Here is a 13,454-nt window from a genome sequence, read left to right as displayed (position 1 = left end):
AGGTTACAGAGGAAATCTGATTCAATTAGTTCTACAGGCAGCAATAATTGGGCAGTGGATATGAGGTCTAACGCGAATTGTTCATGAATTTGTTCTTTCATCTGATTTCATTTAAAAAATATCCGTGGAAGTAGTGGGTGTTATCATCTCACTCTTATATTTTGTATGCGCCATGGGCTTTTAAGTAGCAAAAACTGCGATCCAAGGGTTGGCAGCCTAAAACATCAGCCTTGTCCAAAGGACCCGAAACAGTCTCCTTCGAAGCTTTGGCTACGTACGGCAGAAACCGATAAGCTGGGCAGTGGATGGTGGCAGTATAGCTTCGGAATATTCGGCGGTGAAAATAGACACCGCCCAACATCTGCCATCACGTGGAGGGCCACTTTTACAAGACAAAAGAAGTCTTCTTGGGCATCCTATCTTTGCATCACTAATCTTACATTTTTTTACCAAAACAGTCATGGCTTGGCGCAATCAAGGCATCACTGGCTCCAATAATATCCCGCTGGGGAAGCGGCGTATGGGGGCGGATGACGAAGAGGAGGACTCGCGCACTGCGACCCCTTCGTTCGACGGCCCTAAACGCGGTCGCAGCCCTGTTCGCGGTATGTATCCCCCCAATTTTCAACACCAGAAATCACATATACTGACATATCATCTCGCAGCTGACCCACCCCTGGCCGCCGATGGCTCCAAGAGACGCAAGAAGCGCAACCGCTGGGGTGACCAGCAAGAGAACAAGGCTGCTGGCCTCATGGGCCTGCCCACCATGATTATGGCAAACTTCACTAGCGAGCAGCTGGAAGCTTACACGCTCCATCTCCGTATTGAGGAGATCAGCCAGAAGCTTCGGATCAATGATGTGGTCCCGGCTGATGGTGACAGGTGTGTCCTTTTCCCCTGCACCCTTCCATTGTCTAACCTCTATCGCAGATCTCCTTCGCCCCCTCCCCAGTACGACAACTTCGGTAGACGTGTAAACACTCGTGAATTCCGCTACCGCAAGCGACTCGAGGATGAGCGTCACAAGCTGGTCGAGAAGGCCATGAAGACCATTCCTAACTACCACCCGCCCTCTGACTACAGACGCCCGACCAAGACCCAGGAGAAGGTCTACGTCCCAGTGAATGACTATCCAGAGATTAACTTCAGTATGATAACTAACCCTCTAACTCCTAACTATCCTTCCATCGTGTCTGTCATGAGTCCCTGCTCGACTCGAGTTGACAAGACATCTCTCTTTGAATGTCCTCAACTCGTTTCTTGCTAAACCTTGGTGCTTGATGCTGCATGTTCATTCAAAATTACCGGATAACTAATACTCAGCTTTCTTTGCTACTTTTCTACAGTTGGCTTACTCATAGGACCTCGTGGAAACACCTTGAAGAAGATGGAGACCGAATCCGGCGCCAAGATTGCCATTCGAGGCAAAGGTTCCGTCAAGGAAGGAAAGGGCCGATCCGATGCCGCTCACGGTAGCAACCAGGAAGAAGATCTGCACTGTCTGATCATGGCCGATACCGAAGAAAAGGTCAACAAAGCTAAGAAGCTTGTGCACAACGTCATTGAAACGGTCAGTCACTTTGATACTGTGATTAAAATTTGATACTGATGATTTTACTAGGCTGCCTCCATCCCTGAAGGCCAGAATGAGCTGAAGCGCAACCAACTCCGTGAGCTCGCTGCTCTCAACGGTACTCTTCGTGACGATGAGAACCAGGCTTGCCAGAACTGTAAGTTGGATTTTTATGAACATTCCTTAGCGCAATTGATACTTACCGCACTAAACAGGTGGTCAAATCGGACACCGCAAGTACGACTGCCCTGAGCAGCGTAACTTCACTGCCAACATCATTTGTCGTGTCTGTGGCAACGCAGGCCATATGGCTCGTGATTGTCCTGACCGCCAGCGTGGTAGTGACTGGCGCAACGGCCCCGGTGTGGACAGACGTGGTGCTCCCCGTGTTGGCGGCACCGGTGATGCCGTGGATCGTGAGATGGAGGTAAGCTTGCTTCAATCGCTGACTGTTAAATCACGCTTGGTACTAACAATTTTTCTAGCAACTCATGAACGAACTGTCTGGTGGCGCAGGTGGCGGCGAGTACGAGCCCCGTCGCATTGAAGCCGGTCCCGAACAGGGCGGCTACCCTGACGACCGCGATGCGAAGCCCTGGCAACAGCGTGGACCCCCTCCTCAGAGCGATGTGGCTCCATGGCAGCAGAGAGGCCGCGACAACCGCCGCGACGATTACGGCGGATCTCGTGGCGACTATGGCTCCCGCGAAGACTATGGAGGCCGCAGCCAGGGTGGCCCTGCCCCTTGGGCCCAGAACCGCGACTACGGCTACCCAGCTCAGGGCGGATATGCTGCTCCTGGTACCGCCCCCGCCGCAGCCAACCCTTGGCAGCAGCCGGCTCCTCCAGGTGGCCAGCCTGCCTATGGGTACGGTGGATACGGCGGTTACCCTGCTACTGCTCCTCCCGGTATGGGAGCTCCTGGTGCTGCTCCTCCCGGCATGGGTGCTCCTCCACCTCCTCCGGGTATGGCCCCCATGTACTACGGAGCTGCTGGCAGCCCTCCACCCCCGCCGCCTCCTGGTGACGCTCCGCCACCTCCTCCCAGTGACCAGCCTCCCCCACCTCCTCCCCCTGCTTGAGCAATTCACTATGCTTCATGTACTCGCCTTACAGTCGTTCACCGAAATCTACAACAAAAAACGCAATTCGATTAATACGATTGGACAAAGATGCCCGCGGTTTCTTGCTAACAAGAAGCCCACAAAACAGCTATCGATATTTTGCTTTTCTAACTCATTTGATTAATACTTCTAATTCACCATAAGTATTGCTTCACAGAAGTATATTTCCCGTAGTAAATAGTCACCTAACGAGTAGCACTCAAACACGAAGTACATGTAGAACAATAAAGACAGCGGCCTCATGCCCCACTTTTAGTCTTGGCTTCATCAGCTCCGAGTCTTTTTCTCCGCAAAATCAATTGCACCTCGATTGCGCCCCAAGTTTCACCTTCAAATATTGCCCAGCATCTATGCAGAATACCCACATGCCGCGCGCATCACACTGACCCATAAAATCTATCAAAACATTACATATGCAAGGACCCTCGCACGGAGACTTCTCCCTGCCCGGGCCAAACATGCACACTTCTGCCTCCGCCCAGCGGAAACCTTCCTTGCAGTCTCAGCGTCTATCATCTGTGCGCTCAATGCGGTCTGGAAGATCAAGCCACGCTTCAACGCGCGAGCCTGCCCAGGCAGCCGAGCAGCTGCAGCACGCGGTACCAGAAGACTCGCAGCACCATACATCGACCGCGACATCGGCTCATTCGGCCAAGTCGAAATGGTGGCATGTCCATTTGTTCCGGGGTATGGTTAATGATGTCAAGCGTCGCGCGCCGTATTATTGGAGTGATTGGACTGATGCGTGGGATTATCGCGTTGTTCCGGCGACAGTCTATATGTACTTTGCTAAGTATGGGTTTCTCTGCTATTATCAATTCATGATGGAGTATTTGGTTGTTGATGCCTTTTTTCAGTATTTTGCCTGCTTTGGCTTTCTCTTTGGATATGTTTGAGAAGACGAGTCAGAGCTATGGGGTAAATGAAGTTTTACTTGCTTCTGTTCTTGGGGCTTTTGTTTTCTCCCTTTTTGCGGCGCAACCGTTGGTTATTGTTGGTGTTACTGGTGAGATTACTTGAATTTAGGCACTGTGGTCTGAGCTGATGTTTTCAGGTCCTATCACTGTGTTTAACTACACTGTCTACGATATCATTGCCCCTCGGGGAACCCCCTATCTTGCTTTCATGTGCTGGATTGGCATGTGAGTTGGATCACCATGTCTTAAGCTTCCAAGCTTTACTGACACAAAATCTAGCTGGTCGTTGATTATGCACTGGATTCTGGCTATCACGAACTCCTGCAACGCATTAACCTACGTCACCCGATTCTCGTGTGATATCTTTGGCTTTTACGTTGCCTGCATATATCTCCAGAAAGGTATCCAAGTACTCACCAGACAATGGGGCTCTATGGGAGAAACATCCGCATATCTGGCCATCATGGTCGCACTTCTCGTCCTGATAAGTGGATGGATCTGTGGAGAATTGGGTAACAGCAATCTCTTCAAACGATTCATTCGAAAATTCCTTGAGGACTATGGCACACCTCTTACCATCATCTTTTTCACTGGCTTCATTCACATTGGTCATATGAGAGATGTTGATGTCGCTACACTTCCTACCAGCAAGGCCTTCTTCCCTACTCTGGATCGTTCTTGGCTGGTGCGATTCTGGGATATTGATGTCGGTGATATCTTCCTCGCTATCCCATTCGCACTGCTTCTTACTATTCTCTTCTACTTTGATCACAATGGTATTGTTGTCACTCCGTCCTCGAAACTACAATGGCTAATCTGATCACAGTGTCCTCCCTCATTGCCCAAGGAACTGAGTTTCCTCTGAGAAAGCCAGCCGGCTTCCACTGGGACCTCTGGCTCCTCGGCCTTACAACCTTCGTAGCTGGTCTCCTGGGAATTCCCTTCCCGAACGGTCTCATCCCCCAAGCACCTTTCCATACAGCTGCTCTATGCGTCACCCGCCAAGTCGCAGATGAAGATGACACAAACAAAGGCAAAGCAATCCGGATAACAGATCATGTCGTCGAGCAGCGAGTCAGCAATTTCACCCAGGGACTCTTGACCCTTGGCACAATGACTGGTCCACTCCTCATTGTCCTGCACTTAATCCCGCAGGGCGTTATGGCCGGTCTTTTCTTCATCATGGGTGTCCAAGCTCTCCAGGGCAATGGGATCACGCAGAAACTGATCTTCCTCGCCCAAGACAAGAACTTCACACCTGCTTCAAACCCCCTCAAGCGGATCGAGCGCCGTGTTGCAATTTGGGCTTTTGTCCTTCTTGAATTGGTCGGTTTTGGTGCTACTTTCGCTATTACCCAGACCATCGCTGCTATCGGGTTCCCTGTTATTATTCTGCTCCTCATCCCTGTCCGCTCCTTCGTTTTGCCCAAGTGGTTTAGTCGAGAGGAGCTTGCTGCGCTCGATAGTCCCACTGCTAGTCCGTTTACTATGGAGAGTGTTGGTGGTACTCATGGTTTTGAGGATGATTCTGATAAGGCGGTGGCTAGTGGGGCTAATGGGTCTTCGAATGGAGGTGGTGGGGTTTTGGAGAGTCGTCATTCGACATCTTCGAACTCGGCTGTTGAGGATAATGATCTGGAGCTTGGAGAGGCGTATGAGCTTCCCTCTCGGGTTTCGCGTCGGAGGAGCACGACTAGCAGGAAAGACTGAATGTTTCTGTGGCGGCAAAATTCCAACAGGAGCGATGTCTCTCGATCCCATTTCGGCTGTTATTCAATCATATTGGGAATGATCTAGCATTAATTCTATCTTGATAAAGTCCAAAATAACCAAGATCTATATATATGCACGTGACATAGGCAGATCTTCTAGGTTTGCTCCACCGCTTATTGGAGATAACTTTTCTGCCACAAAATTATTTTGCCTCGATAGACGAGTCGCAAACAACAATGGCGCCCCCGACCGAGGAACAGTTGCAGTCCGAGGATTCATATGCATCCGATAACGTCGACATGGAACAACCCGACGTCGAAGACCGCGCGCCAAAGCGTCGTCGTCTCTCAACGTCCTCGAACGCCTCTAACGACTCGTATGTCGCACCGGCGCCGCTCCCCTCCGTCTCCCGTATTAAGAAGAAGGGAGAGGTCGACTTAAATGCTGAGCCTGAGGAGGAGGAGCCGGTGACTATTGCCGATGCAATTGCGCTTGGTCGAGAGAGTGAAGTGTCTACTTTTGCTGCTCTGGATGTTGCACCATGGCTTGTTAGCTCGTTGAAAAATATGGCTATCAAGCGGCCGACTGCTATTCAGAAGGCTTGTATTCCTGAGATTCTGAGGGGCAGGGATTGTATTGGTGGCAGTCGAACTGGTTCCGGAAAGACTATGGCTTTTGCGGTTCCTATTATGCAGCAATGGGCAAAGAATCCATTTGGAATCTTCGCTTTGGTGCTTACTCCTACTCGGTGTGTTTCGCTATCCTGGAATTATACTATCGAGACCGCACACAGTTGCTGACCTTCTACAGCGAGCTTGCACTCCAGATCTTCGAACAATTCAAGGCTGTCTCCGCTCCACAAAGTATGAAGCCCATCCTCATCACCGGAGGCACAGATATGCGGCAGCAAGCCATCGCACTCGCAAACCGACCTCACGTCGTCATCTCCACCCCCGGCCGACTGGCAGACCACATCAAGACATCGGGCGAAGACACAATCGCCGGACTCCGGCGCGTGAAGATGGTCGTGCTAGATGAAGCAGACAGACTCCTAGCGAGCGGAAAAGGAAGCCAGCTCCCAGACGTAGAAACCTGCCTAGCAGCACTCCCTCCAACAACAGACCGCCAAACCCTCCTCTTCACAGCAACAATGACAGCCGAAGTGCGCCTACTAAAGGACATGCCACCTGCCGGCGACAAGCCACCCATCTTCGCCACGGAAATTGGAACCGAAAACCAAGGCAAGATCCCTCCAACCCTCAAACAATCCTACCTGAAGGTCCCCATGACGCACCGCGAAGCCTTCCTCCATGTCCTCCTCTCCACAGAAGAAAACGTCTCTAAACCAGTCATCGTCTTCTGCAATCACACCAACACATGCGATGTCCTAGAACGCACACTCCGCCGTCTCGGTCACCGTGTTACCTCCCTGCACAGCATCCTCCCTCAATCAGAGCGGACAGCTAACCTTGGCCGATTCCGTGCTACTGCTGCGCGCGTCCTCGTCGCTACGGATGTTGCGTCGCGTGGTCTCGATATCCCCGCTGTAAGCCTCGTTGTTAACTTTGACGTGCCACGGAACCCGGATGACTACGTTCACCGTGTTGGTCGTACGGCTCGTGCGGGCCGGACTGGTGAGGCGGTTACGCTTGTTGGACAGCGTGATGTCGAGCTGGTGCTTGCTATTGAGACTCGTGTTGGGCGTCAGATGGTTGAGTGGGAGGAGGAGGGTGTTAGTATAGAGAGTCGGGTTGTTAGGACGGGTGTTCTTAAGGAGGTTGGGTCAGCCAAGCGTGAGGCTGCTGGTGAGATTGAGGAGGGTCGTGATATTTTGGGTCGGAAGAGGAACAAGCTTAAAAAGGTTCGTTGAGGGTTTCTTCAAGTTGAGTCTTAGTTTGAGACTTGGACTTGGATTTGGATATGATTTTGGCATCAATTGATTTGGTTAGCGGTTTATTTTTCCGTCATCTTGCATGGCCACGTTCCTATCGTGTCGATCTGACAATCGACATTCCTTGCTGAGACATAACGTGGTATGTCTCATTGGAGTCTAGACTGTTCAATTATGCCTATGGTATATGGTATCGTTGATTGCAGTGTATAGACTGATTATTCTAATAATACTGCATGTTCCAAAATGGAATAACCCGCTATCATATCAAGGCTTAGCGCTATAGCAGCCAAGACTTGATATACTGGCTGCATGACTCTGTACATCGTCATTCCACTATTCCCAAGAAGCCTTGGGTTGCTTGTGTATAAACGCCAACTCGTTTCATCCAAAGCGGCTCTTTGGAGCGAGTCTGATCAATGCTGAATGATCCAATCATCCAGTCCAAGAATCCGAACTCTGGTTCCTATCCGTTGTACTCATAAGCTTGAGCAACCCATCAACAGCATCACCCCGCTGTGACGGCGTCATAGCATCCTCAACCCCAAGCTCAGCCCTCGGGCCCATACTCGACTCCCGCTCTCGCTCACGACGAATAACTGTAGCCGGAGGACTACTCAGCTGCATCGGCGAACCAAGGGCATTGGGAGGTGTATGTTGGCCATGAGCCTTAGCGCGGTGTTGGGGAACGCTCGAAGACAAAACTGACGGTCGAGCCGGGAGATCAGGCGTATCATTTGAAGGCGTCGAGCTAAACCCAGAAGAACTAATTCTGGGCGTCTTCAAATGGGACGATGTGAAGTGTTTGCGGGATGAGAGGGGTGGTGTGGAAAGGACGGAGAGGGAGAGGCGTGGGCATTTCCGGCTGTGGGCTTCTAGCTCGGAGACGCGCCGGTCGAATTGGTGGTCTGTCACGTTGCGCATTGCACTTTGTAGTCTGTTTCTGAGGAGGCTTGCTTTCTGTGTCCATTGTTAGATCGATATGTGGAATTATGGGTGGGTTCGCATACTTCTTGGATGAACATTTTGCGCGCGTCTGGGTCTTCGGGGACGCTACGCGTTTCTTCCTCGGGGGTGTGAGGCATAGCAGGTGCTCGGCATGTTTCCATTCGGTCTTGTGTCTGGTCACGTTCGGGTTGGGAGTTTTGTGGTGTTTGGATGTCCATCGCGTCGGGGGTTTGTCGGAGCTATTCGGCGCGTTATATGGTTAGTTTGAGGCTCATACTTCCTGATACTTCTTTGCATATGCATTCTAGAGCTTACTTGGCTTTGCATATCTTCCTGGGCGGCGGATGGGGCGCGCTGCGAAGAGGATTCCCGCGCATGCACGTGTCCGATGCTCTCTTCTGTCTCATCCATTTGGTCTCTTGTCCGTTTTTGGCCTGCAAATATGGGAGAGGGGAGGAGTTCCCTGGGTAAGAAAATTGTTGACATTCGTTTCGTGGGCGTTCCTGAGACCGGGAATGACTGTTTGGCGTGTGGCGCGGGGGACAGGCACGCGTTGGAGTCTTTTTCGCCTAGGATTCGCCGGCCATCTTTGACAGGACTATATTGCGCGGTTGTGTTCATCGTGGAGGCTTCGACTTAGGTTTGAGGTGAGGATTGAGGAGAGGGGTGTGAGTGAGGCACGAAAAGGTTGGGCCAGCGCGGTCCGAGAGTGGCTCTGCGGGGGAGTCTCGTGATATGCAGGCAAGTATACCAGGCAATTGGAATGAAGCTCGGATATCCAAGCAGGAAGACAAAACAGAAGGTGAATAAAGGAAGAGGAATGTCCGAAAAGAAGAAAAACGGGCGCGTCGATCGCGTATAGTCCCCGATACCTTACTAGCTTGTATAGAGCACGGACTTGGTACCCACCAGCACGCGTAGGTTTGATATGTTTGAGTTGTAATTCCTGAGGTACTCAGACTGGCTGGTTTGCTGGATTTGTTGCTATTGTATTCCTTGTGTTATTTATTATACCAATACTGCCTGATGTACGCAGTTACGTGATGTTGATATTTGCTTGGCCTGATAAATAGAACCACCATCGGCCATGGAGCGCTAATTCCACTTCGCCCCTTGGTTTGAGACTCAACTCTCTCGTCTTTTTTATGGGATGTTCTGAAATCTTTACTGTGATGCACAATTAGACGAATACACTCAAGCCCCGCGTCCTGGGGCGCGTTCAGTGTCTCCATCGTGTCTGGCGGGTCCACAGGGGCCAATTCCCCAGAAGCGGGCTATCAAATTGAAAATGAATAACATCAATCTCGTGTTGCTCTATTTTGTGCGCGCGTCCTCCAAATTATTAAAGGCAGAAATCATGCTGTGTCGTGGACAGTTGTTGATTAAATTCCAAGACCCGAGGCAGACCAGAATTATATGTCATGGAAATCTAGTACTTGGTATTGAAATTAGATCTAAAACAATCTAATACGATGTTTCGACAGCTCAATTTATTATTTATGTCTATGTGATTGCTCGCAAATGCATATGACTACAGACTCACCACGCTAACATTAAGCCGTCCAAAGTACTTGTATATATCACCAAGAGTAGTACAACCTAAGCAGAGCATGAAGGTGAACATTGAGTAATTGTGGCCTATAATAGTTCTATTGCGTAGACGGGAAGTACAGCATGAAAATCTTGATGTACCTGAACTGATGTCCCAATCTAGATACTTCGTACTTGTATGTGTACTAGGCGTTTACTGTCAAGTCTAAGTTAGGCTATGAATACATAGTTATGACATCCACGTCTCTCGAAACAGAGATCATTTCATTAATATACTACCTTCTTAATATTGCAATGTATCTATAGCTAGTTCAACACTATGCAGAATATTGGAGAAGCTGTGATAAGAGAGCTATCTCTCCGCATGACATCATCGAGTAGGAAATGCGAATCTTCGCGACTTAGGAATGAAGGAAATTGGGAGATGCAAGAAAGAGAATGAAACCATATTGGACTATAGAGCGCATCCTCCTACATCCGAGAGCCCAAGGCCAAGCGCTGCACTCTGAACCAGCTGATCCTTCCCCGCATTTCTTCCCTTCACCCCTTGGGTTTCGATCTTCCTCTCTACAACCTCTGAATATTCTCTCGATCTTTTATACCGATACTTAGTGACACGTTGTGAAATTTGTGTCACAGTCATTCCCTCATCGCGACCATGCAGCTGTCACTAGCCGTCTTGGTCGCCTGTCAGGCAGCGGCTGTCGCTGCTTCCTTGTTAACTCCGCCTGTCCTTCCACTCATTGTGCGAAATCCCTATCTTAGCACCTGGTTTGGTGATGCCAGAGAGGCCCCTTGGAAGAAATGGCCCATGTTTTATACCGGAGAGGAGGTAGGACTTTCGTTGATGGCCCAAGTCCCCAGTCAAGGTGCGGTCTACCCTTTACTAGGCAAGCCGCATGAATCTTTGTCTTCGAGGGAAAGGTATCAGCCCTTGATGGAAACGCAATTGAACAAATAGCTAACAGACAATAGCTACAAGATCAAGTACCCTGAGTACCTCGGCCACAACTACGATGCGTCCACAACCAACTTGACATACCACATTGACACCGGCTCCGCGGACCCCATAGACATCACCGTGTCTTTCCTTTCCCCAATCACTCCATCCTCGACTTTGCGACAGTCGATCCCGGCCTCATACGTCACAATTGACGTCCAGGGCGAGGTTGATGTAAATATTTATATGGATATCGATGGCCGTTGGGTCAGCGGGGATACCCATAGCAAGATCAAATGGGGCTGGGATAAGCTCAAGAATCCCCACGAGACGTCTGACTCTGATCTCCAGAGATGGCAAATACACCGTGAAACCGAGCTTGAGTTGACCGAGACTCGCGACCGAGCCGAATGGGGTACACTTCATTTCACTGGACCTGCTGTAAGTTTCTCGTCAAAAGTATAGTTAGGGCCGTGCGCTAACTTCCAGCCTAGAATGTGAACTACCAGTCTGGTGATGCAGTTGGTGTTCGTCGTGGCTTCGCTAGCAGCGGCGCCTTGCATAACGCCAACGATAAATCGTTCAGAGCTATTCAGGATCGGACACCTGTGTTCGCATTCTCGAAGTCATTCAACTTGGGCCAGCAGTCAAAGACCTACTCTGACAGTGTCACTTTCACCATTGCTCTTGTTCAAATTCCTGTTGTGCAGTATGCGGCAGCTCGTGGACTCACCATGATGCGACCTTTGTGGGAATCGTGGTTCCCTACAACAGAACAGCTTCTGAGTTTCCACTACAAGGACTACGCTCAAGCTAGCTCTCTGGCTTCCAACTACTCACAGCAAGTGGCGAAGGATGCCTATCTGTCGGGTGCCGATGACTATGTCGACATCGTTGCCCTAACCGCGCGCCAAGTCATGGGTGCAACCACCTTCTCGGGAACCCCAGATTCTCCTATTTTGTTTCTGAAGGAGATCTCCTCGAATGGCAACTTCCAAACCATCGATGTCATCTTCCCGGCGTTCCCCTTCTTTTTGTACACCAACCCCAGATGGTTGGCTTACCTCCTGGAGCCGCTGATTGAGCACATGTTGAGCGGACAGTACCCTAACAAGTATGCGATGCATGACTTGGGCACACACTTCCCTAATGCCACCGGCCATTCTGACGGAAACGATGAATATATGCCAGTGGAGGAGTGTGGTAACATTCTCATCATGGGTCTGGGCATTGTGAATTCGCTTCTGTATGAGGACTCTGCTGCAGCCTCGTCCATTTGGTCAACACAGGGCTTAGCCTCGCCAAGCATCGAGAGCGAGTCTTCCGGAATCTTCCCTCTTGGCGACTTGCAGACGCTTTCTGGCATTGCCCACCAGGACGGTAAATGGGGTGGCGGTCAGAACGGCCGGCACCAGGCAGAGAAGTGGGTGAAACGAAGCTACCGTCTTTGGAAGCAGTGGACTGGATATTTGGTGGAGTTCTCTCTTGAGCCAGCCAACCAGCGTAAGTATTCATTTCCAAAACTTGCTTTCGATTTATAGTCTGACTTGTACAGTTTCTACCGATGACTTTGCTGGCTGGCTAGCTCTGCAGACAAACCTCGCATTGAAGGGTATTGTCGGTATCAATGCTATGAGTAAGATCGCCAAGGTGGCTGGTCACGAGTCCGATGCGTCATACTTCAAGGTATTGAATACAACAAGAGGCACCGGTTGGACTCTTGGCTAATTTTTATACAGGAAATCGCCGATGACTACATCACCAAATGGGAACAATTCGGCATGTCTAGAGATGGCTCTCACGCAAAACTTGCCTACGACTGGTATGGCTCATGGACGACCATCTACAACTTGTACGCCGATGCCCAGCTATGCTTCCATCTGGAGGGAACCGACACAGACAAGCCTGGTTTCGTCCCACGCCACATCTACCAGAAGCAGTCCGTCTGGTATCACTACGTGCGCCAGAAGTACGGTCTCCCCCTTGACAGTCGTCACCTGTATACCAAGACAGACTGGGAGTTCTTCTCCATGGCCGTCGCCTCCAAGCCAGTGCGTTCTGAGATTCTCGACTCCGTCGCTCGCTGGGTCAACGAGACCGCCACCGATCGTCCCCTTACAGACCTGCACAACACAGAAGGCGATGGTGGCTTCCCTGGCCCTAACTTCTTTGCTCGGCCGGTTATTGGTGGCCACTTTGCTTTCCTCGCTTTGGAACGTGCTTGCGGAGGTCGTGCCATGCCTGGCCTGTCTTTCCTCGACGACGTCGACGAAGAAACCTTGGCAACCTGGAGTACAGACGCCCAGTCTGCGGCGGCACAGTTCACCGAGCCTTGGATCCATCGTCAACGCGAGGGTGAGCTGTAGGTTTTACTATTTGATAGAATTGGCTGTTGCAGTGGGGTGGGTAACAGGTGGAGAATCGCCGTTGACGACGGATGTCTGTCTTGCATTCATACCCCAGCTTGACTTTGCAGTTTGGCTATATCATTAGCACATAGGCCTAGCTTCCGAGAGTATATCGAAAACACCTCGGTAGGACCGTTGTTGAATAAATTACAGTTCTGGTCCGTTCTAGTTCCAAGTTCGATTTATACTCTACCAGTGACCAGTAAAGGCAACGAACCACAAACGGGCTAGCCAAACACTAAACGGATTAAAGTATAAAGAAACAAACACGTCCCATGGTTCAAATTGAAGATTTCTTTGCGTTCCTATTTTTTGTTTGACTTCTGGATCGAATCAAATTACATTGGGCCCGTCGAATTCAGTCATCCAATTCGCGCTTGCACACA

General features: G+C 50.4%; 5 protein-coding genes across 5 annotated transcripts; 4 read left to right on the top strand and 1 right to left on the bottom strand.

Annotated features, from left to right (window-relative positions):
* Window positions 1-460: 460 nt before the first annotated feature.
* On the top strand, window positions 461-2,658 carry bbp (putative zinc knuckle transcription factor/splicing factor MSL5/ZFM1; the record flags this gene model as incomplete). Its single annotated transcript, XM_058466671.1, has 7 exons — window positions 461-605; window positions 666-885; window positions 934-1,151; window positions 1,350-1,573; window positions 1,625-1,733; window positions 1,792-2,003; window positions 2,062-2,658. 7 exons carry the CDS (start codon window positions 461-463, stop codon window positions 2,656-2,658), a joined length of 1,725 nt encoding a protein of 574 aa, XP_058314517.1.
* Window positions 2,659-3,113: 455 nt separating this feature from the next.
* On the top strand, window positions 3,114-5,327 carry N7508_008607 (anion exchange family protein; the record flags this gene model as incomplete). Its single annotated transcript, XM_058466670.1, has 5 exons — window positions 3,114-3,493; window positions 3,558-3,706; window positions 3,755-3,842; window positions 3,897-4,393; window positions 4,444-5,327. 5 exons carry the CDS (start codon window positions 3,114-3,116, stop codon window positions 5,325-5,327), a joined length of 1,998 nt encoding a protein of 665 aa, XP_058314516.1.
* A 239-nt stretch (window positions 5,328-5,566) lies between these two features.
* dbp8 (ATP-dependent RNA helicase DBP8) lies at window positions 5,567-7,200 on the top strand (the record flags this gene model as incomplete). The annotated part of the gene is made up of 2 exons (XM_058466669.1): window positions 5,567-6,078; window positions 6,141-7,200. The coding sequence occupies 2 exons, from the start codon at window positions 5,567-5,569 to the stop codon at window positions 7,198-7,200; spliced, it is 1,572 nt and encodes a 523-aa protein (XP_058314515.1).
* A 456-nt stretch (window positions 7,201-7,656) lies between these two features.
* N7508_008605 (uncharacterized protein) lies at window positions 7,657-8,790 on the bottom strand (the record flags this gene model as incomplete). The annotated part of the gene is made up of 3 exons (XM_058466668.1): window positions 7,657-8,181; window positions 8,232-8,408; window positions 8,485-8,790. 3 exons carry the CDS (start codon window positions 8,788-8,790, stop codon window positions 7,657-7,659), a joined length of 1,008 nt encoding a protein of 335 aa, XP_058314514.1.
* Window positions 8,791-10,378: 1,588 nt separating this feature from the next.
* Window positions 10,379-13,026, top strand: N7508_008604 (putative glutaminase; the record flags this gene model as incomplete). Its single annotated transcript, XM_058466667.1, has 5 exons — window positions 10,379-10,644; window positions 10,696-11,101; window positions 11,155-12,163; window positions 12,216-12,346; window positions 12,400-13,026. The coding sequence occupies 5 exons, from the start codon at window positions 10,379-10,381 to the stop codon at window positions 13,024-13,026; spliced, it is 2,439 nt and encodes an 812-aa protein (XP_058314513.1).
* Between the last annotated feature and the right edge of the window lie 428 nt (window positions 13,027-13,454).

This window comes from Penicillium antarcticum (assembly GCF_028974205.1).
Source record: "Penicillium antarcticum strain IBT 31339 chromosome Unknown utg000009l_segment0_segment0, whole genome shotgun sequence".
NCBI classification, from domain to species: Eukaryota; Fungi; Ascomycota; class Eurotiomycetes; order Eurotiales; family Aspergillaceae; genus Penicillium; species Penicillium antarcticum.
The sequence above is the reverse complement of the archived record's forward strand: the minus strand, read 5'-3'. Positions and strand labels throughout refer to the sequence as shown.